This window comes from Silurus meridionalis, chromosome 17, assembly GCF_014805685.1.
Source record: "Silurus meridionalis isolate SWU-2019-XX chromosome 17, ASM1480568v1, whole genome shotgun sequence".
Lineage (NCBI taxonomy): Eukaryota > Metazoa > Chordata > Actinopteri > Siluriformes > Siluridae > Silurus > Silurus meridionalis.
The window spans coordinates 4,453,168-4,480,984 of NC_060900.1; the positions used below are offsets into that span (position 1 = coordinate 4,453,168).

A 27,817-nucleotide genomic window follows, 5' to 3' on the forward strand; every position below is an offset into this window, starting at 1 on the left:
AAAAAAAAAAAAAAAACTGAATACTGGGATGAGCAGAAGATCTTGATTTATTTATGATCACAGCAGCAGTTTACCAGGATCCAAGTATGATTTATTCACTAAATAATAATAATTTATGGACACCTCTCATCACACACATTTGTTACATTTATTACTTTAGCAGCTTTTTCACGTATCTGTACTTTACTGAAGTATTTCCATTTAGGGATACTTTGACTTTTAACTTCATTACATTTCAAAGTCAAATATCCGACTTTTTCATTGCGAAATCAGTCGTTCCTTTATATTTATGAGTGGCTAAAAACTTTACTGGTCAAACGTGCAGATTTTTGTTGTGATCTTAAATGTATTCACGATGCCTCGTAATGCTAGATTAGTTTATTTTGTTCTGCTTTTGTTCTGCAGACAGATGAGCGTTATCTTATAAAGATAATTAAAAGAGCATTATTACAAAAGTAATGACTTTTTTTCATAATCATTGCTATTGAGATCAAAACGTGTTCACGTTATGCTCAATGTACCATTCTGTTGGTTGGTGGGTGAAGCTAACAAAAAATTAGGGTAGTTTGAAAAACAATGTTTATTAATAAATACAGATATGATACGAGTAAAATCTAAATATCTGGCATTTTTTAATTTATTTTATTTTTTTGGTGGTGGTGGTGGGGTTCAGTTAGAAAGTCAACCTTTCTTCATGGAGTTTGCTTTGTGCACAGGGGTGTTGTCATGCTGGAGCATGTGGTACAACATTGTGGTAAGAGTTTGGGAAAGTCCACATATACCTGGAAAAAACGTGTCCCAATACTTTTGTTCATTACTCCATAGCTGAATGTCCTGTGCCATTCTTTCCCGCTTCATCTCATTGGAATCAGTGGCTTTGTTTCTCGTCCCGTAGACATTAAAAGCCAGATTGTTCTCTGTGACATTCTTACCCATCACATACTTATGTGTCTTCAAGAACGATTTAACGTCTACTCACAACTAGAGGCACAATTCACAGATAAACGTTTAAAGCTGGACACTGAATTGAGGACAGGTGACTTTTAGTGTGTGGGATTTAAAAGAAAAAAGACAGAAATCAAAGCAGGGTAAAAGTGTCATCGAGTGTTATTTTTGGTTTTGAGTTTTTTTAATGCAGCAAGTCAAAAACTGAGAGAAATATCAACCCTCAGGAGAACACGTGTGAGCACAGAGAGCACAAGCTCAGTGCTCGTACCATCCGTCCTTCACCAAGTTACATTCTCCGTACAAGCTCAAGCAGAGCCATACAAAAAACAAAAAAACAAAAAAAACACTTTCATGCTTTTACAATGTAAAGAAATATACAAAGAGCTTTATCTATTTACAAGTAGTTTTGGTCTGACGTACATGTACACGTCTCGTCCATTTTTTTTCCTCTTGAGAAGCCTTTTTTCTTATTTTTGCAAAAAACTATTTTTTTAAACTATAATTGTTATTCAATAGCAGAAAAATACAGGAGGGAATGAATCCATCCATTTGTAGAAAAAGTACTGTCTGAAAACAGAAACAAAACCATTCTAGCTGTTTAGGAAAGAGCTTCACATTATCTCCAGAAGTCCTGTGCAGGGGAAGGTAAAGCACATCTTGTGCTTTCATTTTTTTTTTTTTTTTCTTTTTCCAAAAATATACATTTAACTCTTTATTCATGCACATAATGCTCTACAGCTCGGAGACTGACGCATCGGCTAAAGCGATCGCTCCAGAAATGAAAATCTCATTTAAAAAAAGAAAAATATATAATCCACTATTGATGAGAAGATCTTGAAGTTGGTATGACTGACAGTTTATGAGAAGGTGCATTGCTTTAAAACGAACGGGTTAAAAACCGGGTTACCTCTGCTGAATTAGGTTACGTAAGTACATAGAACACACACACATGCACACACACACACACACACACACACACACACACGCCTCTGCGGCACGATGCTGGTGGTTTAAACGCTCACACCCAGCTACGATTCGATACAAAATTCAAAACGGAATTACAAAGGATTCGACAAGACACGATTCCACAAAACACAAACGTGTGTACAGTCAATACAAGAGATAAAAAAAAAAAAACCCAAACAAAAAAAAGCATTTTAAAATGTCATGATTCCAAAAAGAAAAATAGTCCAATTATGAAAATTGGGGCTTCATAATAGGACTATCAGAGGTCAAAGTGTCTCGCTTCAAACATTCTACACAAAGATAAACATAATCAGATCCATCAGTTACAAGGTAAGTAAACTTTGGTTTAAAAAAAAAAAAAAAAAAAAAAAAAGAGTAGATTTTTTTTTCTTTTTTGAGTGGTTTGGCTACAGGAAAACTGTAAACTCCTGCTGCTGTTGGACTGGACACGTCACACAAGCAAGGCAGCCATGCTCAAAGCAAGAGGTCGCAATGTCTACCCCAAGCATGCACACACACACACGCACACACACACACATATGCACAGACACAGAATATGTGCACATAAATCCGGCAACATTTTAGTGCTTGCATGCTGACAGTTTCGGGGCAAATATCCATGTGGATATGTCATGAGTTTAAGCACCTTATTCGAGATGTAAACTCATTTCATTTAAAATGTAAAGAAGAAGAAGAAAAAAAAAAAAAAAAAAAGCAAAAAGGGGAATCGCTTTCTGATCGAATGCCCCCGTGGCTGTAATTATAAAAGCCTTGCATTAAACTGACTTGTGTGCATAGGACCCCTGTTAAAGCCTCCGATGTGGAAGCTGCACAGATCGTTGATCAGTGAAACGTTTCAGCATTGTTGAAAAGAAAAAAAAATGAACACAAAAAGCGAGGGGAACCCCCCTAAAAAAAAAAAAAAAGTGCATGTGGAGCGAGAGGACATCATTGAGCGTCGAGGAAATAAAGCCCTTTTGTTTAAAGAACGTGCATACCGCTGCAGCACGGACGTTTCAGCGAGTCGAGATCGAGAGCTAATAAACAAGAGGAAGATTAGAAAAGGAAACAAGCGTGCACGAGAGAAAATGGTTCAAATTCAAATGTCCATGTAGTCGTCCTCCTCGTCCGTCTCGCTGTCCAGGGACGACTCTTGGCTGGACGTCTCCTGTACCTCCAGCGCCGGCTGAGTCAGAGTGTCCTTCTTCACGTTAGCTGCCGACTGAGACGCCAGAATCACGTTCTTTGGGTTGGGGAGAAAGTGAAGTGAGAATTAGAATTAATAAAGGATCATGTCATGGAAATGTAAGTCTCTAGGAAAAAAAAAAACAAATAAAAAGAGAGGATTAATGAATGAGAGTAAAGTTGATTCTGTACTGAGGACGTCAGTTTCAGTCCCATCTCAACCAGCACCTGAGCCAGAAAGTGTGTGTTCACACTAGTAGTGAACAGTAACAAAGTGAATGTAATTTGTTGCTGTACTTAAGTAGCCTTTTCACTTCTTTGTTTTATATATTGTTCGTATACTAGCTGACTTTAGGTCAGCTTTAGGAATAAATGAGACTCGAATCAACTCCAGACACAACACCCATGGCCTCATTTACGTGATGTTTTTGTTAAGCAGTTGAAAAGAAGGTTTTGGGCTCATGATTATTGTAATTCTATTAATAGATTGTTGTGCTGAGAGTAACTTTATAGAGTCGATTTGAGTTCAGTTGAGTTGATGAAGAGTCTTGTGATGAAAATGAAAACAGGAACATTATAGCCATAATAAACTATAGTACTTCTGGATACTAAGTACATCTGAAGGCAAAATACTTCTGTACTTTTACTCTAATGAAAGTTTAAAGACAACACTTTTACTTGAGTAATAATTTACCTCCTGTATTTCTGTATTTCTCTTTAACTCGAGTACATGGATACTTCGTCCACCACTGGTTCGGACGTTCCGCATGTGCACATTTGCTAGAAAAGGTTAATTTCGCAAGAAACTCATGGATCCTCTACCAAGGCTAAGTTATAAATGATGCACACATTTCATTAAAAACTTTCTAACACAATCATATTATATTCAGATCAATTTTGTGAACACTGAATTCAGACACTCAGCTCTGCCATGTAAAACACATTCAGGGAGCATTACTCATGAGTTCAGGCCGCGACAACACCAACTCAACCGTCCGAGTGGGCGTGACGAGATACAGCAGCTGACGGGAACGAGTTTGTTATTTTACTTTGTGAAATGTTCCACATCATTACATGCATTTATGAATGGATATAAAGTATGTCTTTAATGAATTAATGATTTGTAATTAGGGATTTAACGTGATACGCTTTCGTACCGAACCTTTTCCGTTTAGGGCTTTTGCAATCTTTTTTACGTGCGGAACATATTTAAAATCCGGGTTCCTTCAGGAACGCATTAAATGCCGGACCACATTTTTTAAAATAATTATTTAATACACACAACAATGCCAAGGGTATAAAAAAAATAATATAAACTAGAGTTAGTGCAGTGTCACTGTGGGCTGCTCAATCCGTACTGGAAATACAATTTGTAGATTTTATTTTTATAAAAATATTTTATAAAAAATGGTTTTAAAAATGTAATCTGTAGAAGTTCACAAATGCAAGTTTAAAAGTTTTGCATTTCTCCCCCCTAAGTGTCCCGAAGTTGGACCGGACCGTGACGTTAAAACCGAGATACTTACCGAACTGTGAATTTTGTGTACTGTTACACCCCTTATTGTAACCACTGGAATTAAACACTCTTTGACAAGCTGTTATAAGAAATCATTCCTATAATTATATCCTATAAAATCAGTACATCAGCACACACGAAGAACTGTGTGAAGAACTGTGTGAAGAACTGTGTGAAGAACTGTGTGAAGAACTGTGTGAAGAACTGTGTGAAGAACTGTGTGAGGAGGTCCGTGACTTACTTTGAGTCTCTGCTTGGTCTCCTCGGAGATGCTGCCTTTAGGAGAGAGCAGTGTGGGAGTCGGGGGTGTGACCGTGATCTCCGGGGGGAATTTGGTGGCTGTGGAGGGGATGTGCAGCTTGGGCATGTTGTGAGGAATTCGCGAGCGGATCCGACTCGAATCGCCGTGCTTCGACTGATCAGCGCTTTCTGCACAGACAGAAAAAAACAACATCTCAGCAAGAACTATATTGACAAGAATTTGTGTGCTTTTTGAACATCCCATTTCACACACAGTCTCCATTTGCTGTTATAGTAACCTCCATTTTTCTGGGAAGATTTAGGACTTGCACTTGTGGAGATTTGTGCTTTTTCAGACGAAAGGAAAGCGAACTACTGATGTAAGCGTACCAATTTATCCCAGTAGGGTTGAGATCAGAGCTCTAAAGCAGGAGATCTTCCGCTCCTAACTATGCTTCATTCCATATGTTTATGGAGCTGGATTTGTACACAGGGACATTGTCATGCTGGAACACGTTTGTTCGAGCAAAAGGGAAAATCTCATGCTACCACCATTCTATACAAAGTTCCTATACCACATATGGGTGAAAAAAAATCACTTTTGTCCATATGGTGTACCTTTAAAAAAAAAGTCAAACTTTATAAAGTATTTTCTATTATAAGTTTACAATTAGAAGAAAAAAAAAAACAAACAATTTGAACTGCGTAAAATATTTAGTATTTCCAACAGACTGGATTTTTGATTAGCCACAAAAAAAAAAAAAATCGATGTTTAAATAAAACCAGCACTTTGCTACACTTTTTCTTGACTACAAACCTTTCAAAACGTGCACGTGAAATTTTTGTCTTTAAACAATGAAATATGGAGAAACAATACATAATCCAACAGTAACATTGATTCGTGAAGCCCCTAACATGCCCACATGCACGACGAGTTTACCCGTATCTGTGTGTGTTGAGCAGGTAGCTCCTTCTTGGCTGCTCCACTCCTGTGTGTTGTGACTCTGAGAAACTGTGGCCATCTTCATCTGCTGACACAAATGAGACTCCTGCTGTCTATATGCCAGACCCTCTGTCGCAGAAGCTTCTCTGTCTTTATACATACACACACACACACACACACACACACACACACACACACACACACACACACACACACACACACACACACACACACACACACAGTAAATCTTTCAAACAATTCAAAAAAATCTTTCAAATTATTTCAAAAAGTCAAACAATCTTTTTTTCTTTTACATAATATGAATTTATAAAGATGACCACTAGGTGGCCGGTGGCACCGTCTTTCTCACAGCCCACATGTGCCTCAGCATGTGAGAGCGGTGATGCTTTGGTAAAAGACGAGCAAATAATGAACGGATGGAAGGAGGTTCCAGAACGCCATGGAATTAAGTACAAAAACTATTTATGGGCATTTATGTAAATATCTGCCTGCAATCTGTCCAGTGTATTGACAATAGATCAGGATATCAGACCAATTTCTAGATCTAGAGATACCATATATGTTGGACTTCTCTGATTCACCTGAGCATAAATTACATCATAATACACTTGTTTGAGAAAATCACACAACCCATTAGAAGCCGCCAAGCAAGGTGTTATGCACGGTCATAAGCGGCTGCATAAATATTATGTAAGAAAAAAAAACTAATCGGGTCGTTCTGTTATAAAAAAAAATGTCAGGTGACAGGGTTGTGTGAATCAGCCTGTCACAAAGCACCTGAAGTGGATTATTTACCAGTAACATTCTCGTGCAATTCTTTCCTCACGAATTCATCGATTTTCCAAACCATAATGTCAGAACCGGCTCAAGTATCCCGATGACACAAACAACATGTAATGATATTGGAACAGCCGTTGTAATCGTGTGTGTTCTTGTCACGTTCACATTTCGCACGAGCCTTCCAGCCACATGCACGGAAAACACGTACTACTCAGCGTGTATCACGGATCCTTACAAACGCCTAATGAAGTATCCTACTCCTTTTCTATCTCTGTTTCCCTGGCAACGAAGCGTGAAGCTCAGGGAGACTCCGCTTGCTATCATACACACCTATTCACTATTCACCTGTGTGTGTGTGTGTGTGTGTGTGTGTGTGTGGTTAAAACAGAAAGTGTGTGAGATGAGAGAGAACACACATACAAGCAGATTATTTGGGGGTGTTTTTTTAAAATGCGCATTTTAGTAATAAAAAAAAAAAAGAAGAAAAATGCATGTAATAATAAATAAATAAATAAATAAATAAATCACATCCACTAAAGACAAGAGACAGGGGTGGAGATAAGCATGTGTACTTATTATTATGATTATGATTGATGTACCTGTGCTGGGTAAGAACGCCATGCCTGCTACTGACTGACCGGGTATCATCTGAGGCTGCGATTGGTCCTGCTGGCCCGGGGGAGGGCAGTACATCTGCGTCGGTGTGCTGGGTGTGTGGGAGTGCGAGTGTGTGTGAAGAGACCGTGGAGTCTTGCTCAGTTTGGTCTCATGCTCATGGGAAGGCAGAGGCTGCGTGTGCGTGTGGAGGCATGGAGTGGAGACAGAAGCAGGGAAGAAGAAGTCTTTGGGCTCTTTATTGAACTTAGGGGTGATGGGTGTGTCACCAGAATTCTGCAAATGCATAAGAAACAAATGATATTATTAACATCCAGTCCAGTATAAGCAATTTCATTTTTACAGACAACTTACATTACTCTTATTAATACAAGTGAGGAGTTAAGGGCCTTGCTCAGGGGCCCAGGAGTGGCAGCTTGGTGTGCATCATCAGATAATTAAAACAGAGAGGAAACCGATCCGTGCCATGTTTGCATGTTTCACCAACAAATCCAAATAGGAAATGTGCGGATGAACCCTGCCCAGATTCTCAAATCCGATTGGTCCGAAAGTGATTCGTTTATATAAACTCTCTCGCTCTGTTCGGTCTTCTTCTCTAACGTGAATGTGTATTCTCCACAGGACTGTATAAAATAGCAAAGCTTTTTTTTCGGTGTTTTATGACGCAGGTTGGAGAAGTTTGTGGCGTCTCGGTAACAAGCTGGGCAAGAAAAAAAACATTTATAGCTGCTAGAACATAAGTCGTAAACATTTAATATTAAATGTAAATAGAAATGAATGAAAATAATATTGTGCTGGTTTGGAACAAATGTGAAAGTGGAATTAAACACTTTGTGTCAATCAGTTACAGGGTGCTAACAGTGATTTTGCAGCGTGTAAGGCCACAGCACACCGCCCTCTAGCTGTCCCTCACAGCACCAGCACCTTTCAGAATAGTTAAATGTACACGTTTTTTCAAAAGTTTATATATTAGAAAAATAAACACAACAATATCAATAATAAGTATATCTTTTCTGAGATTATGTCATGTGTAATAAAGACAAAAAAAAAAACATAAGTGAAAATTTTGGACCCCAAACTCGACAAAACCATGTAAAAAGAAAACTGCTTTTTTTAAAAACCATTTCTCTCTTTTCCACAAAAAAAATGTTCGAGAATGATTTGTACATGTACAAGTACTCACAAGCATAGTTAGCCACTGGAGTGTTTCGTTTCAGAGAGCCCGTCAGTAAACAACTTCGCGAAGAAAATTACAGAGCCGCCCGTGTGTTGCCAAAATAACCCGCTGAAGCAGATATAAACTTTTCACTCGAAGCGACTGAATGGCTCTCGCCGTGAGGCCTACCTGTGTGCTCTTCCTTCATCAAATCCCACCGCAACGGTTCAACAAACAACGCACAGACGAATCAGTGCCAGGGCCCTGAGGCTGAGAGTTTTTTGCACGTGTGTGTGCGCATGTGTCAAACAGGGAGAATGTGTGTCTTTAGAGGACCACAAACAAGCCTGAGAACAACAGGACCGGTCGTTGCTACAGCAACCGAGGCCGAACTCAGCCAATAGCTGATCAAACGACCACGCACTTGATTTTTTTTTTCCTCACACTGACACACACACACACACACACACACACACACACACATACATACATACACCCTGGCCGACTTTCACGCTCTGGCTAAAGAACACAAATGTGAGCTTCGGGAGTCTTGAGAACAATTTACACACGCATCATCGATCAATAGCTTTGAAAGTTTTTTTTTTTTAAGAAGGAAAGGCCCCAAAAAAATTTCATTGCAACAGTAATGCACATGTTTAGCCACTAGAGGGCCGGGCAGTTAAAGTAAAACACTGGAGACTGTGATTAAGGAACCCGAGCAAAATGAGGCAAAATATTTTACAGGAAAAAAAAATAAAAAATTGCGGTGGACGTACGCAACTCGAGGTAGAGAAGCAAATCTGGAGTGATGCTACACGTCTCCTGTGCCAGCCTGTTACTATGGAGACAGTAAAGGTAGAAGCGCCTTGGCTGTGTTGTCACGCTTACATAATCGTTATCGGGTCAGAAACTCGACAATGATGTAATGGACTAATACTCGTGCACGTAGGCGAACTGCTATGATTCAACGTCTCGTATAAACAAACCGTCTCTATAGGACAACAAAGAACCGCAAATATGAGCCCTCAACCCTCCAACATGCAGTGATTGTTCGGAGCGTACACTCGATAAATATCCCATGCGGTGCGAGCGCCATGTACTACACGCTTTTTCTTTTTACGGTTTATCAGAAATGCTGCTTCACTGGGCCTCATGAAACATTCATGTGTGTTGCATTAGAAGAAAAGGCTGAAGGATTTATGTAAAATATGTCAAACTTGCAGAGCAACAATGTGCTTTTCTTTTTTTCAATCAGTATGAGCCTTGTGCAGGAAGAACAGGATACATGTCAAAACTGCTGCAGCTACCCATGTTTGTATCTTGGGAATTATTACTCTGCTGTTAATAATACATTCATAAACCTCCATCTTTCTTGCTGGGGAAATACAAGCGGGGCAAAAGTATTGGGACACCCATTTGGTTCTTGTTTTTCCAAACCGTTCCAACAAGAAAGTCTCCTGGTCTCTTCACTTGAACTAGAAGAAGCCAAACCAGTTCCAGGATGGCACAAAGCGAGCTTCATAAAAATGTGCTTTACATGGCTATAGAGCGCTTGATCTCAACCCTACTGAACACCTTTGGGATGAACTAGAACGCTGAGTGCACCCCAGGACTCCTGACCTCACCTACATCGGTACCTGATTTTTCTTGTGGCTGATAAACACAAATGTCCACAAGCACCCTCCAAAATCTGGTGGAACATCTTCCCAGAAGAGTGGAGGGAATTATGAGTTTAATTGGGACAAAATGTAAAAAACAAACAAACAGGTGTCCACAAACTTTTGCCAATATAGTGTAGGAGTGAATTCTAAACTTCAATAAAAAAAAACCCTGAAACAAGCACTGTACAAACTTTTGGTCTCTGTTGTCTCTGTGCAGATCTCTCCTGAAAATACATAACGATGCATCTGTGATCACTTAATGACAAACACGGTAAACAAAGCCTCCTCCGCTCCGAGCGGCCTCAGTGGGCCAACTCCCACTACAAAAATCACTGTACCTGAGAGAGAGAGAGAGAGAGAGAGAGAGAGAGAGAGAGAGAGAGAGAGAGAGAGAGAGAGAGAGAGAGAATGCGTAACAATACTCCCCCTTTCTGTCATCGCTTTACTCTCCTACTCTCTTTCTCTCTCTCTTTGTACTGTTACACATGCTACCAGTGACCAGTATTCCTTTCTTTCTCTTCAATCAGAGACCTCTCAGTGCTTGGTGATGGCTCCACCTAAAGATCCACCAAGTTCCTGAGCAAATCAAGAACTTTGAGGATGGATGAGAACTGTAATAAATATCAACAGACAGAGTAGGAAGACGCGAGCGCCGTATCGCTCGAATGAAGCAGTGTGTGTGTGTGTGTGTGTGTTTTCTCTGCGGAGGTTTAGACAGAGATAGAGCTGGAGCACAGGGCTGACATTAAAGCGAGGCAGTGAGTAAGAGAAAGATACAGAGGCGTCCTGCGAGCTGCTTTAACTGGCTGCTGCATGCTAATGAAGCATTAATGAAAGCACACGACTCCGGGCAGGAGAAAGGGAACTGTAGAAGAATGACGAAAAAGAAGGGCAGAGATATTGAAGGATCTCGATTGACAGAGAAAAAAAGGGGGAGATGGGAAGAGAAAAGAAGAAGAGGGAAAAAGATGAGGAAGACAGCCGTACAAGAAGTAATGAAAGGCAGAGAACGACAGATGGAAGTGAAGAGAGAGAAATTGAGACAGACACTCCAAATGAAAGACTGAAAAAGCATTTAAAAAGAAAGACAGACATATAGAAAGAGAATGAAGGAATGAGACAGAAAGATGGAGAGAGACCAAATGAAAAGAAGAAACAGAAACAAAGACAGACAGAGAGACAGGGGACAAAAACAAAATGTCAGAAGAAAAAGAAAGAAAGAAAGAAAGGACATGTAAAGAGTAGAAAGAAAGAAAGAAAGAAAGAAAGAAAGAAAGAAAGAAAGAAAGAAAGAAAGAAAGAAAGAAAGAAAATAATGAAGCAAGGAAAAGAAAGAAAGAAAGAAAGAAAGAAAGAAAGAAAGAAAGAAAGAAAGAAAGAAAGAAAGAAAGAAAGAAAGAACGGAAAGAAGAAGATGAAAAGAATAGAAAGAAAGAAGTAAAGAAAGAAAATGATCAAGAGAAAGAACAGAAGAAAAGAATAAAGAAGACAGACAGAACGCAATGCAATGAATAGATAGAGAGAAAGAATTAGAGACAGACAGACATGAGGACAGACATACGGGGTGTGTGGTTGCTTTAGTTGATAAAGTGATGTATCTGTAGAGTGTAGCTCTGGAACAGAGGGATGGAAAGCAGTTCACTATGAGGACACACAGGACTGTTTAGGGGAAAAAGTGTCTCAAAGGAATTCAGTGGAGGTAGTGAGTGCACACACACACACACACACGCACAGCGGGCTATTTCCTAGCATACATGAATGTGTGTGAATTACCTGTCTTTGTGCTGATGTTGCCATCTGAATCTGGCAAAACTTCACGGCCTGGTCCAATGCCACGTCCTCATCCACCTGCACACAAGCAGAAGTTTCGTGAGTCCGTTTCGAGTTTCGAGTCCGTGAGTCAAACGGTGTTTATAATACGAGAAACCTTTTATTGTTCTTTCTTCATGATCTGCTCATGAACCCCATGATTACAGAGTTACTCCTTTTTTTATTTCTTTTAATATACCAGTAATAAACTGGCTGTTTAATTTAGCAGCACTTTATTTACTAATAAAAGAATAAATTAGCTAAACAGCCAAATGGTACGTTTTTTTTCGAAAATCGGTTCAGGAAGTAAGCAATGCTATGATTCAGTGTGGTCTCAAAAAAATAAAATCTGTAATCAACTGATGGAGGCTTGTCGTTGCGAGACACTTAGTCTAATGAAGGACTGCAATCAGTTTAATAAAAGGCAAAGTGACCATAAGAACCCAAGCTGACAGCCATGCGGTTCTCACGGTGACCATATAGTTACAATGCTGTACGTTAAATTACACAGCTGTAACACAAACCAGTTGCAATCACATACATGATCTTGGCGAACTTCACCCGAGCAAACCGTCAACATGAAAGTGAAAAACAATAACCTTTGGATTTTTTCCAATTCTCCAACACATGGGCCAAATAAGTTTTTGCGCATGTTGACCTAATTAGACCTCTTATTGGAGCTCATGTGTCCATGGTAACGGATAGGGAGGGGGGGGGGTTTCATGACTGGGCGTCCCTAGTGTCTGTTTTATGTCAGCTACCGGGAGCATGCTGCTCTCTCCTTTAACGGTGTGTGGGAGGAAGAGAGCGAGCGAGAAAGAGAGAATAGACAAAACGAATGCAAACGTTGGCGCACGTCCCTGTGCCCTCAGTAGCACCCGGGCTATAATGGGCCTAATGCCTCTGACTAAGCTAAAAAGGCTAATAGGAAGAAATACGCAGGGGGAGAGAGATAGCGTTCGCGTTTAAACACAGGCATGCCGGTGATCCAAAACAGAGTGCTCGATTAAACCACATTATTTATTTCTCCAGATAAGAGAATCTCTCGATACTCCAGTCGGTAAGTGACGCCGTCATTCAGATGTCAGTGAGGTGATACAGGATCTCTACACGACTGAAACAAACTTCTGAAGAAACTACATGGTATGACTGACTAGAAATGCCACTGTCACGAAGATTGCAATTCACCCAATTCACCCTTTTGATCAATAAAAGTGAACATCTGACTGCCACTGTGTTAGAGAGACTGTTTAAACAGGTTAGTTGTGGAAAGTCTATTTTTGTTTTTAACCTTGAATCTCAGAAAAATAAACCCATTCTGCAGCTGATAAAAGAAGGAAAAAAAATAAGCAAGGCCACAAGCATTGGGCATGGTCAATTCAACAATTTGGAAAGTCCTGAAAAACAAAGAAAAGAAATTAAACACGGGGGTATGGCAACCAGACCTTGAACCGGTCAGCCACTGAAACTAACAGCAGATGACAAACATTATCACAGCTGTGAAGAAAAAGCCAAAAACAACAGTCAGGGGCATCACCAACAACCACTGATGAAAGGAAACTTATATAGATGTCTGTCTGTCTGTCTGTCTGTCTGTCTAAATCTTTTTATATCTATTCTGTCTATCTATCCATCCACCTGGAACCAGAATGATAGAAAGGCCAAAGTGTGGAGGAAGAAAGGATCTGCTCATGATCCAAAACACACATGCTCATCGGTCAAGTACATGGAGGCAGCTTCATGGCTTAGGCTTCCTTGTCTGCTCCATTATCTTTATTTGTGATGTATTTATGCTGAAAGCAGCAGAATGAATTCCGAAGTCTATAAAAACATTTTGTCTATTAACACAGAAATGCATCCAATCTATTTGGGGGGGACCGGGAACCCTCATCATGCAGCAAGTCAGTGATCCAAAAACACGCTGCCAACACAACAACAGACTTCATCAGAGGAACAATAAAAGTTTTTATATTGATTAGATCAATGCAGAACCCCACAAATCAAACAGCAACACAAAGTGAAGCTGCAGAACAGGCCTGGAGAAAAAAAACAAAAGAGGCAACAGATTGGTGAATGGAGAATCGGCAACTTGATGCCGTTATTGCAAAAGTATCACTCCATACAAGATGATGTTCTAATACTTTTGCTCAAATAAAAATTGGGTGGTCTGTCTCTAAAGTTCTAAGTTGTTCGCTTTTAGATGCAAATATCATAAAACGATTCCCCGACCCAAATATCTACAGGTATGATAAAATGAAAAGACCTTGTCTTGTCGTTTAGTGTTTTCAGAGGGGACTGACTATGTAGAATGTGGGAATCCCACCCACATATTCCTATACATCATCCGTGTACGCATGTGTACGACGGAGTGGGATGGGGGGAGGGGGATTCATTAGACAGTCCACTGGGCAAATGAAAGCTCCAAAGTCTACCCATGTTTGGTTGCCTAGTAACTGACAAGATGAAAAGTGATCGCCGACTTAACGTAAAAGTGTACAAGATAGTTGGCTAAGGAAACAAACGGGTAGATGATGCGACAAAATATCTGTAGCCGCACCATATTTAAATCTTTATTTACTTAGAGCAATATAAAGAGCATGTTTTGGAATCGAGATTGCTCTTGTTTGTTAGGGTTTCCACACACCTGCAGGCTCCCGATTCAGAAAAGAATGTAAATGTCTGTACGAGCTGATTAATCTGTCTAGTAAAAAAGCGTTCTTGAGTCCGCCACAATGTTTGTAGTGAGACTTTGAAATGGTTACTATAGTTACAGCGTACATGTTCGCCAATTTAGTGTAGCCGACTAAGTTTCAACATTCGCACCAAACTAAAAACTTTTGCAAAGGTCAATAAGGAGCAGGGTTTTTTCCCCTCTGTCTAGTTATAGTCGAGAAAGCAAGGCATCATTCATCAGACAGCAGGACTCGCTTAGACTCCTGCCTCAGGAAACAAATGCGTCGCTGTGTACCGTCTTCCAAACATTGTGCGAACCCTGTATGTTGATTTATAGTTCCATAAATGTCTATAGAACTGACTAGAGAGCTGCATTGGGATTGAGATTCAGTGGGACCCAATGCAAATCTGGCGCTAGAGGGCGGTTTTACTTTTGTCGAAGGCGGGAGTGAGCGATCAAACAAATATATAGCGCGAGTCCCGAGATCCTGCAGATCCCGCTAGTTGTAATGTTTGGTTTGAAAGTTCATTGTTTTAAGTTTGACGTTTTTAAGGTTAATAAAAAAGCGTTAGCGTTGCTTTGTTTTACTATCAGTTTAATAATTTATGTCTGATAATTCCTAAGTTAATCGTAGCCCTAACACTTGTGTACATTTTTACACCATCTTTATAAGCTGTGACGGAATGTTTGGGGGCGTGCACAAAAATCGCGGGGAGTGAGAGACAGGGGGCAGTAATGGTCAGAAATTTTGCAAGAGTGGACGGGAGCTGGATTAAAAAAAAAATAAAAAATCTGTCCCACGCTGGGCTCTAATTCAGAGTACAGTGTGTATGGGCTGCAAAGGGGTGGAAAACTTGCACGAGAATTTTTCCAGGAATTAATGGGAATTTACAAGAATGTATGGGAGTAAATAAGAAATTTGGAAAAACTATGAAATACAAACATAACTATAAACCTTTTGATATTTGTATTGTACAACAAATGTACGTAATATTTATGTAATTTACGTGAACACTCGCCAAGATAGACAATTTCTTTTGTTTACGTTATTTTATGTGCATTATTTAAGAAAAGATGTGTATGTTATGAAGGAATGCACGGTGCATGTAGGGGGTGTGGCTTCAAAAACCCTGCAGTATGTGTGTTGTGTGCATGTGATCGATGAATGCGCAGGTAGAAATTGAAACTGAAAGTGCATTTAATCTGGTCGTTTTAACCCAAATACATTGAAGCTCCTTGTTATCGGCGAACCTGCAATTTGTAAATTCAGTTTATTCCCATTAATTCTCATGGAAAGTTTCCCGTCTTGAAAATTCCAACCCTATGTGTGACACCAGCTAACGCAATAAAACCGATCCGGACTGATTAATGGACATAACTTTTCTTCTAGAATTCGCCACGTGCGAAAGCCGAACACACGGCACGCAGGACATCAGAAAGAGCTGCGGCGAAACGGAAAGACAACAGCAGTAGATGTAATTAGAGGAGAGAAATGAGAGGTGTATTAGTGCGACTGAGGTAGAGGCTGATAATGGACTAGTAGAAGATTGGGCTGTTTTGTGCGTGTACACACATGTGTATGTGTGTGTTAACATAAGCCATTACCCATTAAACATAATGATATAACCCTTAATGGGAACTTAAGCGGTTTGTTTTTCCCTTCAGTATAATTTAAGAGGCAGAGTTTGCGCGCAGGGCAAAAGCATTACCAGCTTTATTACTCTTTAACAGGATTAGTAAATAAACACGGATCAACAGGATCCCACAGAATAGTTGAACAGTCAATCAAATGAAGACACTATTTCAAGGCATTAAATTGCAAAGGCATCAAATATTAAGATTTTTTTTTGGAACGGCTTTTTCTATGCAGTTGTGCTTGCTTTATATTCCCTACAGCTTTTGGGTAACAGATTTAAATTTCACTCCAAAGGATGGTCAAAGTCAGGGGTATTTTATAACCAAACCTGTCCTGGACGTTTTTTCGATTGCTCTTTGGTCTTTACACTTTTTTTTTACTTTACACTGTTTTCCAGAAACACCTGTACATATCATGTAATCATGTGACTCATTGCACATCGGTAGACATTTGGATTTCTCTTTTTTGACCTTTAGTGATCCACCTATTGAGAGTTCTATCTATTTATGGCACTTCAGAATTAAATCATTTAGGATTTGACTTTTTTTTTTTTATGCAAATACACCCGCCAGGTTATAACACTATAAAATGTGAAACAGTTTAAGGAGGGGAATACTCATGTGAGTAAATATATATATAAAGAAATTACACACCCTAACTAAGAGCAATATTGACTAAGAAAGTGCTTTGATCTTTTATCATGCAGGTAAATATAGCAATAGTGCTTTTCTGCTGAGTCATCAAACAGAAGGCTAAGGATTTCCCCATCAATACACTGTTATAAAGATTATCAGCATTGTCTATTTTACACTGCGAGTCATAGTGGAGAATAAAGAAACACGAGTTCGAAACAAAAGCAGGGAGAAATGGGATGGTAAAGTCTGCCGAGAGACGTGCGTCCCCACTGTTTGGGTCAGAAGACGTTTGGGTTCCTCTTTCTTTAAAAATATATATGGAATATTTTCAATAAGTGAAGAATGTACACCGATGAGGCATAACATTATGGTCCCCCTTTTGCTGCCAAAACAATCCCAACCCGCCAAGCATTAACAGCATGTACTTCTTCAGCAACGGGCCAGACTTCACCCATGACCCTGTCGCCGGTTCACCAATCTTTCTTTCTTGGACCATTTTTGATAGAGGAACACCCCACATGAGCTGCAGTTTTGGAGACGCGTTGACCCAGTCGTCTAGCGTCACAATTTGGCGCTTGCCCATTTTTCCTGCTTCAAACACGTCAAATTTGAGGGCAAAATGTTTACTTGCAGCCTAATAAATCCCACCCACTAACAGGTGCCATGATCAAGAGATAATCAGTGTTCACTTCAATGCTCATGGGTAAAAAAGGGTGCGTTTTATGATCTTGGGTCACATAAGAATCGAGAGAAAATGTTTCTGGAGAAATAAATACAATGATTCTGAAGTCTGTTAAACTCATGATGAAATTGGGTCTCATATTGTGTATCACTAGTAGCACGATGGTAATTATCAAATATTCCAATGCAAATCACAGAAATAATAAAATAATAATCTTGAAAAATAATAATTAATGAATGCTACTGACCTGTTTGATTAGCATGTATGTCTCTGACATGATCTTCTCAATGCGCCCCAGGTCATAAGTCATGACCTTTTGCCCCTGCTGCCACACCCTGTACGCATCGAGTAAGAGCGTCTTGCCCGACTCGACGTCCTCAATCAGCTTCCTCTTCCTGTTTGGCCGCGCTGTGGTCATGGCGTGTGTTCCTCTGCTTGCTTGGACCTGCATCAGCTGCTGTTTGGAACTGATGCTCAGCTCCTCTAGTGACAGCTCCGGAGCCCGAGCGCTTTCCAGGCGCCTCTCTGTGCCCTCTGATGCAGATCTGGCGGTTCCCTGCTCATGGGAAACGCTATCAGTGGTTGATGGTAAGTGCCCCGGTTTTGTCCACGCGCCAGGTTCGAGCTCCATAGGCTCCACCAGGGTGGAGTGAACCTCTGTGGGCTGAGAAGCTGCTGATGTGCCTTGGGTCTGGTTTCCTGGTTCTAGAGCTGGTTGAGAGAGAGGAGCCAGAGGCTGGCATGGGCTCGAGGTTGCGAGATCGACGCCTGGCGCCGAAGACGAGTCCGGAAGGCATGGTTTGACGGGGTGAGAAGATTTTGCGTCCTCTGTTGCAGGAGGTCGGCTGGACACGTCTGCTGTGGTCATTTCACCCATGGAGGAAGTCAAAGTCTTAGAAGGATCAGACACCTGTGGAGAGAACAGGTGAATAAATACTGAGAGAGAAGAGAGCATGCGACAGGCTAATTGTTAGGGCTAAACCCTGCTGAAGCTCGTAGAACCCTGCTTCCTGCGGCGCATGAGTCACGATGGTAATCAGGGTGCACAAAAGAGAGCGGCTCGATGAGCGTTTCACGTGAGCTAATAGACTGCTGACATACCGCGGTGAGTTTATCCAGATTGTCCTCCAGCACTTTCACAGTGAAGAAAAAGGCGCGCTTAGCCGAGACCTGCCGATCCACATCGCGCAAAAATTTCCTGGAAACACAAAAAAAAAAGAAAAAGGGGAAAGAATTCAGACACAGCTGCAAGAGTTTTTGCTGATCAGACACAGAGGCACAAGCCGCGGCTTCGTAAAAACAGAAGACAGACACTTTTGATAAACGGTGCCCGTCACGGCGCCCGTTTCCACGATCAATTAAAACGGCATTCAGGAAATGAACGCTGATCTTACTTTCCCTGATCAGGGGTTCTCTGGAGCATGAGGGAAATCTTCAGCAGCGTGTCGTGATCTCTTAACTGAGACAGAACGTCCAGCAACAGCACGATGGATCGGTTCATATGAGAGGCGAAACTACCCGGGCGATCGATTTCATCTACAGGAATACGCCAGATGCCCTGGAATCAAAAACGGAGAAAACGAGGTGTTAGCGAAAAAGAACCAGAAGAGAGAGGAAAAAAAAAACAAAAAAAACCATCGATTCAACGAGAGGAGAGAATCAGTGTTTTTTAAAAACTAAGTAAGACATCAATAGTCATAAAAAGATGCGATTATTAGGACGTCAGAAGACAGAAGGCTGTGCGGAATGGAAGAGTGGGAGAGGAAAAGAATAAGTGATGTGAGGTAGAAGAGAAGAGCGTAGGCATAATATTATTGTTGTAAGGCCATCTGTTCTGAGGTTGGACAGAATGAGCTTTTGATGTGTTGGGCACAGGCCATGCAGAGAGAGAAAAGTGCCAGCAATCTGCCTTCTCTTTACACCGTGATGCATCCATAACCACAAGTGTGTTTGGGTAATCTCCACTCAGCAGACTGAAGACCGAGCTAACTCTCTAATGATTATTTATACAACAGGGTTCCACCGAGCTGAAATTCCACATCCTTCATGCCAAAGCTAGAAATTCTGCTCAGATCAGGGGGCACCTTGTGGTCCAAACAAGAGGGAGCTTCATCGATAATGTAATATTTATCACTATGTTTTATAACAGCCTTATCTTTTACATTTTATTTAAAGGCAAAGAAGAAGAAAGAGAAGAATATTTTTTTAAAGAACATATAATGATGGTCGCAGAAGGACGGAAACTTTTGGAACGTCATCTGGGGAATTTCGGAAATATTGCAATTTGAAAAATTACTAGGAATTTATGGGAATTAATAAAAAATCTGGGAAAATTTATATAAACTATCATATATAAATCTAAACATTTTGTTTAAGGCATGAATGCATAATAATTGTTTGTATAATTTTGTATAATTTGTAATATTTATGTAATTTACGTGAATACTCGCCAAGAGGGATACATTTTTTGATATTATTTTGTGTGCAGAATTTTAAGAAATGAAGCGTTATGTTCTGGTTAAATGCACAGTGCATGTAGGGGGGCGTGGCCTCGTTAGCCCCTGCAGTAAGTGTGCTGTGTGCATGTGAATGATGAATATTCAGGGTAGAAATTAAACTGAAACATTTTATTTTTTCACGGTATAAACTAACCTGCAATTTTGTAAATTTCCGGTTTATTTCCATTAACTTCCATGGGAAGTTTCCAGTCTTGAAAATTCCTGGAATTTTGCAACCCTATATATAATATATAACACATATAATTGAAAATGTCTAAAATAATAATAATAATAATAAAAATAATTTTAAAAAACTACGCGAAATAATATTACACATTTTATTACTAACACATTAAACAACACATAAACCCCTGATCTTATGGCCTAAACATGTTTGTTTTTTTTCCTAAAGAGACAGAAATTCATTATTTTTAAAAGTAGACAAGCTATTTTTAGTAGTAGATAAGCTCTTCTCATATAACTCATTCCTTCCGACTTTCTTAAGCAAAACAATTTCATCATTTGTGAGGCAGCGCTTTAAAAAAAAAAAAAAACATCATGTAATCGAATTTCTGACGTTTACGATAATTCTGAAAGCTACAGGCATTCCTGAACTGAATCGGTTCTCCTTCACTGTATCTCCATTAAAAGCTCTATATCTCAGTCTGCTTATACAACATGATTTATCAAGAATTATATGCTTGCTGAGAAATCGCATCGCCAACGCGACCATCTAAGGGAAAAGTCAAGCCTCGTTGTACTTCCTTCGCTCTGCTGATCGCTGTCCATGCGAACAACGGTGGAAAATAATCACAGACTCATTCATTCGGTCCTGTGGGAGAAATTTCTTCCCAGCAGGGTGTTTAAACAAACCGCGTCTGCTGTACAGTGACTGTGTTTATGCGCTCGTTTCTGTTTTGGCGTCTGTGAAACTTTGCGAGTCGTTTATAGTGCGCTTTTGCTATCCATCTACATGGTGGCTGATCACTTTAGACACAGAGCATTTTAACTGCTGTTGGTCAGACTGCTGTGTTTGCGTTTTCTTACACATGACCATAATACGCAGGGAAATTTGGCCAAAAATCCACTTTTCGGTTGACCATTTAAAAGCTCTGTAATGGAGGAGTTGCTGTTTTGGTTGTTGGATCTCTAATGATCTTAGATGTTGAACTAATTAATGAGTTGTTCAAGAGCTCCTGGTTCCACTACTCCAAACTGACTGTAAAACTGTAGAAAGGACATTACTCATAATCACAATCCGGTGATGGGGTCTGGAGTCTGGTTCCTCTCAAGGTTTCTTCCTCATACCCTCTATGTCACCGCATACATACAAATCTATGTGTGTTTATCGTCTGGGATAAACACACACATTTAAATAGAATTTTGTTTTTACAATTACATTCTATAAAGCTGCTTGGAGACGATGGCCATTGTTAAAAAAAAAAAAACATTTAAATAATTTTTGTGTCCACATTATTTGTACCACCACTAAATTATTCCACTCAATACTTTTGAGATATCGTAATTGTTGATTTGTGAGATTTGACACGATTGAGTAAACCACAAAACACACCTACAGAATGCACACGTACGTTACGTGACAAAAGTCTAGTAGATCGGATTAGGGCGCGTGTACATTTCGAACGTGTTCTTAGGCTGCATGATTCGCTGCATGAAGTGGTATCTTGAAAAAAATTATAGATATTAGGGCAGAAAACGTGTACATTTATATCATTTCCTATAGTTCACTTAGTTTTTACTAAGTGAAATAAAAAAATGTAATCTATGTAAATGTAATATTCTACAATTTTATATTATATTTATATTATAAAATACTGATTTCAGATTTCATTTGCTTGGTAACAGCCAAAAATCTATGAAAATGTGAGAAAAATGGCTATAATGGTCAAATAATCTGTTTAAACTTCTAGGAAAAGATTCGTCTCAGTCACTGCTGTAAGGTGATCACCACACAGAATGTGAAGAATAGCAGAAATTCTAGGAGTCAGTTGTCCACGGTAGTCCTTAAGGTACCAGCACAATAACACATTCAGCAAAATAGCGTCTGATTATCGTTAACGATAAAATGTATTGTGTGTCAATATCGCACACCCCTGAAAGGCTAAATTTGTATTTCCGTTCGAAATGCACCTGTTAAGATCGTATATATAAAAATAGCAATTTTAAAATAGTAAACGACAAAAACAAAGTTTGTGCGAACCGTGACTCCAGATTCTCCACTACACTACGGCCATGGCACATGCAAAATACATGGACTTTTTTCATAGCATTTGCATTTTTACATTGTTACACATTTGGACATTTTCTATAACTGCCACTGGTAGTGGGAGGTCAAACACACACACACACACACACACACAGAGAGAGAGAATGGGCTGAAAGCGGTTTATCAGTTCATAGATCACAGTTCTACAGTATGACAGCTCAGGGTATCTACTCATGATCTCGTGTGGGGGGGTGGGGGTGACAGAGGCCGAATGAGGAGGAAGGAAATGGAGGAAGTAGAGTTTCCCGATCAGCCATGCTAATGAGCAGATGAGTGAACGTGGGAGGGGATTTATGGTTAAACAGAAAGCTGATGAGGAGTAATTACTTGCCCTCATATGCCTGGCATCTGTTTCGTTTACTGTGTTTACTCTGTACTCTCGAAATAAATATACAGGGACAAAATGCACATCTGTAGGTCCAGATAAATGAAATTAGACAAGAGGACGGAAATATATATATGCAAAAGGATACAGAAAGATGAAGACAGAAAGAGAGAGACATACATAAAGAGACACATAGCAAGAAAGAGGGGGACAATGAGAGATGGAGAGAGAAAAAAGAGAGAGAAACCGACATGATAAAGATGCATGCAATTCATGCAAGACAGAAAGAGGGGAAAAAGGGACACTCAACTGAAGGAGGGTAAATCCACATACTGGTGTTAGTGTCAACAGAAAGGGTGATAGGAGGGAAAAATAATACTCGAGAGACACACACGGTTAGAACCTGGTGCGCCACCCAATTGAAGGTTGAGGGTAGGGGGCGCTACACATGCATTCCAAGAGGCAGATAATGAGAAGAAGGAGTGACCAAGAGACACAAGCATGAAGAGGCAAAACAAGAAAGACTGATAGAGCGAGACAGACATAGAAGCACAAAGAAAAAAAGGGAGGGAAACTGAAAGAGACAGACTGAAATAGAAAGACAAACAGACAAAGACATGGATAGACAGAAGGGGATGTACTGACAGAAAAGCAGATGTAATTCTACCAGCTGTGCCTGAGTCTCTGCCATGTCCCGAGTCAACTGCACTAAAGTCGAAATCACACTGTTCGACAGCTCTGAGAGGAACCTGGGCTGGAAATGCCAGTGAAGCCCTGTATAATATCTGCATGTCTTCTCCCAGTTAAAGGCTTACAATTTGTAAGCCTGTGAGTTAATCAGGGTTTTTTGTACTTTCTGAACAACATTTAGCCTCCATTTGCTTTTAGAAAAACCTCCACTCTTCTAAGATGATGTTCCACTATATTTTGGAGTGTGATTGTGGAGATTTCATTTTCAAGTTGATTTCTATAGCACTTCTCACAATGGACATTTTCAATGTAGTTCACTTCTATTTAATCTGCGTATTTATCCTCCGATGAGAAAACCTAGGGCGACTGTGGCAAACCGCCTTAAATGGTATGAGGAAGAAACCTTGAGAGGAACCGAACTCAAAAGGGGAGCCCGTCCTCATTTGGGTGACACTGAGTGTGTGTGATTATAAATCATTAAAAACATTACATACACCAGAGAGTGAGAAATATACGCATTTGGAGTGTGTGATTATGAGTAATGTCCTTATACAGTCAGTTGGGGTTCCTGAGCAACTTGTTAATTAGCTCAACATCTGAGACCATTAGACATTCAACAATAAAACAGCAACTCCTCCACGTCAGAGCCTTTCAACGTTCAACGATAGAGAACTGGCATATATGCAGAATGTTAATCCTGAAATCTTCATGAAGTGGTTTAGTAAAGGCAGGTACTGATGAAGGTGAGGTGAGGAGGCCTGGGGCGAGGTCAGTGTTCACATTCATCCCGAAGATGTTCAATAAGGTTGAGGTCAGAGAAGATCTTGCACTCAAACCCATGGAAACCATATCTTCATGGAGCTGGCTTTGTGCACTGTCATGCTTCAGGTAAAGGGAAACGTTACTGCTACCACATGCAAAGACATTCTACAATTATGTGCTTCCAAGTCGGAAGAATCCCATATGGCATTTGGCTCTAAACGTTCGGTGACCCAGTACTTTTGTCCATATCGTGTACATTTTTCAGAGATATTGTAAATGTTTTATAAAACTATCGACAAAATTGCACACATCCTTTTCATCACCCATACTTGAGGAAATGAGTACCCAAAAACATTAAATGTGAAGAGTATCGAGACATTGTCTGGATTGTGGAAAAACCTGGACAATCACAGAGACATTTTCTATAGTTGCAGGAGCTCAGTGATTAAAGTAAAAGCAGCCAGGACTGAGTTATGTGTGATATGGGACAAAAGCACAGAATGTTAGCCAGTTATATAATGCTTTATATAACTATCTGGCGCAAAACATATGGCCCACTTACAGGTTATTCAGGAACTCTGTTTGGATTTCCTTTTCTAAGCTAAGACTTGCACAGTAAAAGTGATGGAACCAATAAAGCTGTATACATTATATAAACAGAGGTACTGGGACACTTTTTTCCAGCCATATGTGTATTATTCATCTGTGGCTGAATGAGTCTCCTCAAGCACACTCCAAAATTTAGTGGAACATCTTCCAAGAAGAATGGAGATTATTACAACAGTAAATGTAGCCTAAACGTGGAAACACTCAAGAAACACAAGTGTGTGTGGTAGGGTTTGTTTCTAGTGAAGATTACTGAAATCCTGGATTTGTGGGATTATGGGCTCACTGTCTTCAGAAAATGTTTTATCAATGGCCACTAGTTTAATCCATTCAGTGGCATTTATTGTGACTGCAGACTGTAAATAAACTCAGTCAGTTATCAAATCTTTTTCTTAAAGTCACTTATTCCTTCAACACTTTTTTTTTTTTCCCCGCAAATCTTTGAAAATTGGATTCAGGTGAATGACAATTGGTTGAATTGTATGTTATTGTTATTGTTCTGATTGACAGATCGGTCATGGCGTACTTTCAGCCAGTGGTGGACAGTAATATATAAATTAAGGGCCTTGCTCAAGAGCCCAGCTTGGTCGGCAGCTTGGTCGTAGTGGGATTTGAACCTGTGATCTTCTGTATATATATATACACACACACACACACACACACACACACACTTCTGGCCATAAAACTGTCAATTTACAGGCATTTAGTCACAATTTCCACCAATAGGCAAGAGGGCGTGGCTTTTTTAAAACTTTTTTGGGGTTTTTTTTTTTGTGTGAGATCTAATCACCTCATGTGTTTAACCGACCCCTCTTGTATTTCTTTCATGGAGGAAAAAAAGCCACTTTCTGTAACAATGCTACACAAAATGTGGACGTGTGTTGGTAATTCTATAACAGATTATTAAATATAATATCCTACCGTAACCCTTTCACCCTCATATACATTCGCAGAAGGTTTTAAAATAAGGTTACACCCATTAAAAAAAAACCCTGGTCTTTCCTGAATATCAGCATTGCACACTCAACACCAGCATCTCACGAGTCGAGATTGCGTGCAGGTGTTTTTTTTTTTTTTTTTTAAGAAAAGCATACAGGGGCCGTGGTAACAAGCTTTTCCTAAGTGCTTCTTCTTCAGGTGTTCATTCTCCTGCATTGTGCTCCTATGGAGAGTGTGTTAAAAAAGTGTGTATTCAGTATTACTAGACTTCCTCTGTGTTTTACAATCACATGGTTTTAATGCCTCAATTAAAAGGAATGAGCACCAAACAGTAATAAATTGAGAATTATATATTTTTATTTTATTATAAATTTGTTTTGTAGCTTAGCTACTTACAATGACACCTACTTTGGCTGGCTTTTTATTTTATTTTTTACTTTTAAAATTTTATAAATTAAATTAAATTGAATTTATGAAAAATACAATATTTTTAAATCATAAATAATTAACGAATAAATAATAAAATCATTATAATCATAATAGAAAAACATAATAAAAATATAATAAATAAATAAGGCAACTAGCTTTATTTAAACTGCATTTATCCATTTCGCTTTATTTATATTTTTCTTTTCATTATTTAATTAGGTATTAAATCTTCAGCTAGCTGTTAATTTTTAAAAGCAAGTTTTTATCATAATTTTAATTAAGTTTTTTGGGGGGGCATTAGTGTCTCTTTTTATTTTTTTTTGCAACGTATACCATTTCTTTTATATGTAATTGCTCCGATTTTGTAATGCCTTTAAAATGATTATTAAAACAGCAATCAGTTACAAAACAAAAAAAAAAAATGTCCTGAGGTTTTGCAAACACTGTACACAGCAATTCGGAAAAAAAAAAAGCCAACAGTTTCCAACCGCACTAAAAAAGGTAACCGTAGCGACTCGCCTTTACAGCTGCATACTTGGTTAAGGTTGCCAGATCAACAGTTTTACCACATCCTCTGCATGTGCCAGCAAGCTGTCAGAGCATGTAAAGCTTCACATCGAACAGAAACTCGGGAGGATTGAAAGGGAAAACACGAAAGGCGGTTTGGGTTCTTTGTTTTTAGCCAGCTGCCGTTATCTCTTGAGCAGTGCTAGCTCTAAAATTCTATTAAGCAAGCACACTTCGTTTCGAAACCTGACTGAATAGAAACGTTCTGACCGAAACACGCGCACCCAAAGAACGAACACGAATGCTATGACAGAAATCCAGCCCTGATGTTTTCATGTTGATGTGTGTGAATTCGTTGACCTCATTTCACTTGGAATTTCCCACTCGGTCCCCCTCCAGAGGGAATCCTGACTTCTCTCGCACTTCTAGACTTCATGACGAGGCAAAAACAAGGGTCTAGATTAACATCCTTTCATCCTCAGCAACCAGAACACATCCTGAGCAATAAACTGTTGACTAAGCAAGAGACAATATACGGGCAAAAGTATTGGGACACCCAACTTTTCCAGCCACGTGTGGTTCTTCTCCTAACTGTTGTCACAAAGTTGAAAGACTTTGACCCAAAGACTATACACAAAAAAACCTGCTGTGGAACCTCAGGTTAATCACCCAAAACTCAACTGTACACCACCAGTAATCCACTGTTTAGTTATTATGCAAAGACGTCAGGTGGTTTAGTAAATCGGAGAAAGTGGTAAGAACTGGTTGTAATTTCTAAAGCACATCGCTGCCTGTAATTCCGCCAGTGTTATAAATGTCAGTTTAGTGTTTTCTGTCACCAAACACCATTAACCACCAAACACCAACACAGTCATTGTGATTGCGTCCAGTTTGGATGAACTACATGGGGCTGATGGAAGGGCGTCCTCCAGTCCTCCTCACTAAATTGCCCAAGTGCTTCCAAAAAGACACATCAGTCGTGCCTGTCTCTAACGTGATCGATAGCAAGTGACAGAAAAATCATTGGGCTCTTAAGAGCGGCACGGAGCAAACTCCCTGATCCCTGAGTTCGCCGGGCCTGCCGGGAATAATAAACTCCTCATTATAAACTCGGGAGGAAGTTACAGCACAGGAGAGAACACCGTCAGAAGAATACTTTGTGCACAGTTTTGTGGCCTGATGCAGAAACTTATGTTCTTGATAAGATCTGAACGAGGCACTCCCTCCCTCCCCCGCCATACATGTCAGAGGTAGGGGAAGAATGCAGGCTGAGAAAGTGAAAAACCGAGAGGATCGAGATGAAGCAA

At 39.8% G+C, this 27,817-nt stretch overlaps 1 protein-coding gene across 7 annotated transcripts in view; it reads right to left on the reverse strand.

Moving 5' to 3' along the window:
* Nucleotides 1-1,089: 1,089 nt before the first annotated feature.
* The window catches only part of cabin1 (calcineurin binding protein 1), a 59,811-nt gene continuing 33,083 nt past the window's right edge, over nt 1,090-27,817 (reverse strand). For 5 of the 7 annotated variants that reach the window (XM_046871414.1, XM_046871417.1, XM_046871418.1 and 2 more), the window contains 9 exons: nt 20,120-20,203; nt 18,862-19,025; nt 18,569-18,665; nt 17,715-18,377; nt 11,805-11,879; nt 7,199-7,490; nt 5,796-5,948; nt 4,857-5,044; nt 1,090-3,157 (listed from right to left, as the gene is read on the reverse strand). In XM_046871414.1, coding sequence (XP_046727370.1) covers nt 3,014-3,157; nt 4,857-5,044; nt 5,796-5,948; nt 7,199-7,490; nt 11,805-11,879; nt 17,715-18,377; nt 18,569-18,665; nt 18,862-19,025; nt 20,120-20,203 — 1,860 coding nt within the window. In that variant the 3' untranslated portion in view covers nt 1,090-3,013. The remainder of the gene's footprint in view (nt 3,158-4,856; nt 5,045-5,795; nt 5,949-7,198; nt 7,491-11,804; nt 11,880-17,714; nt 18,378-18,568; nt 18,666-18,861; nt 19,026-20,119; nt 20,204-27,817) is intronic. The other 2 variants (XM_046871419.1, XM_046871413.1) reach the window with 1 other exon arrangement.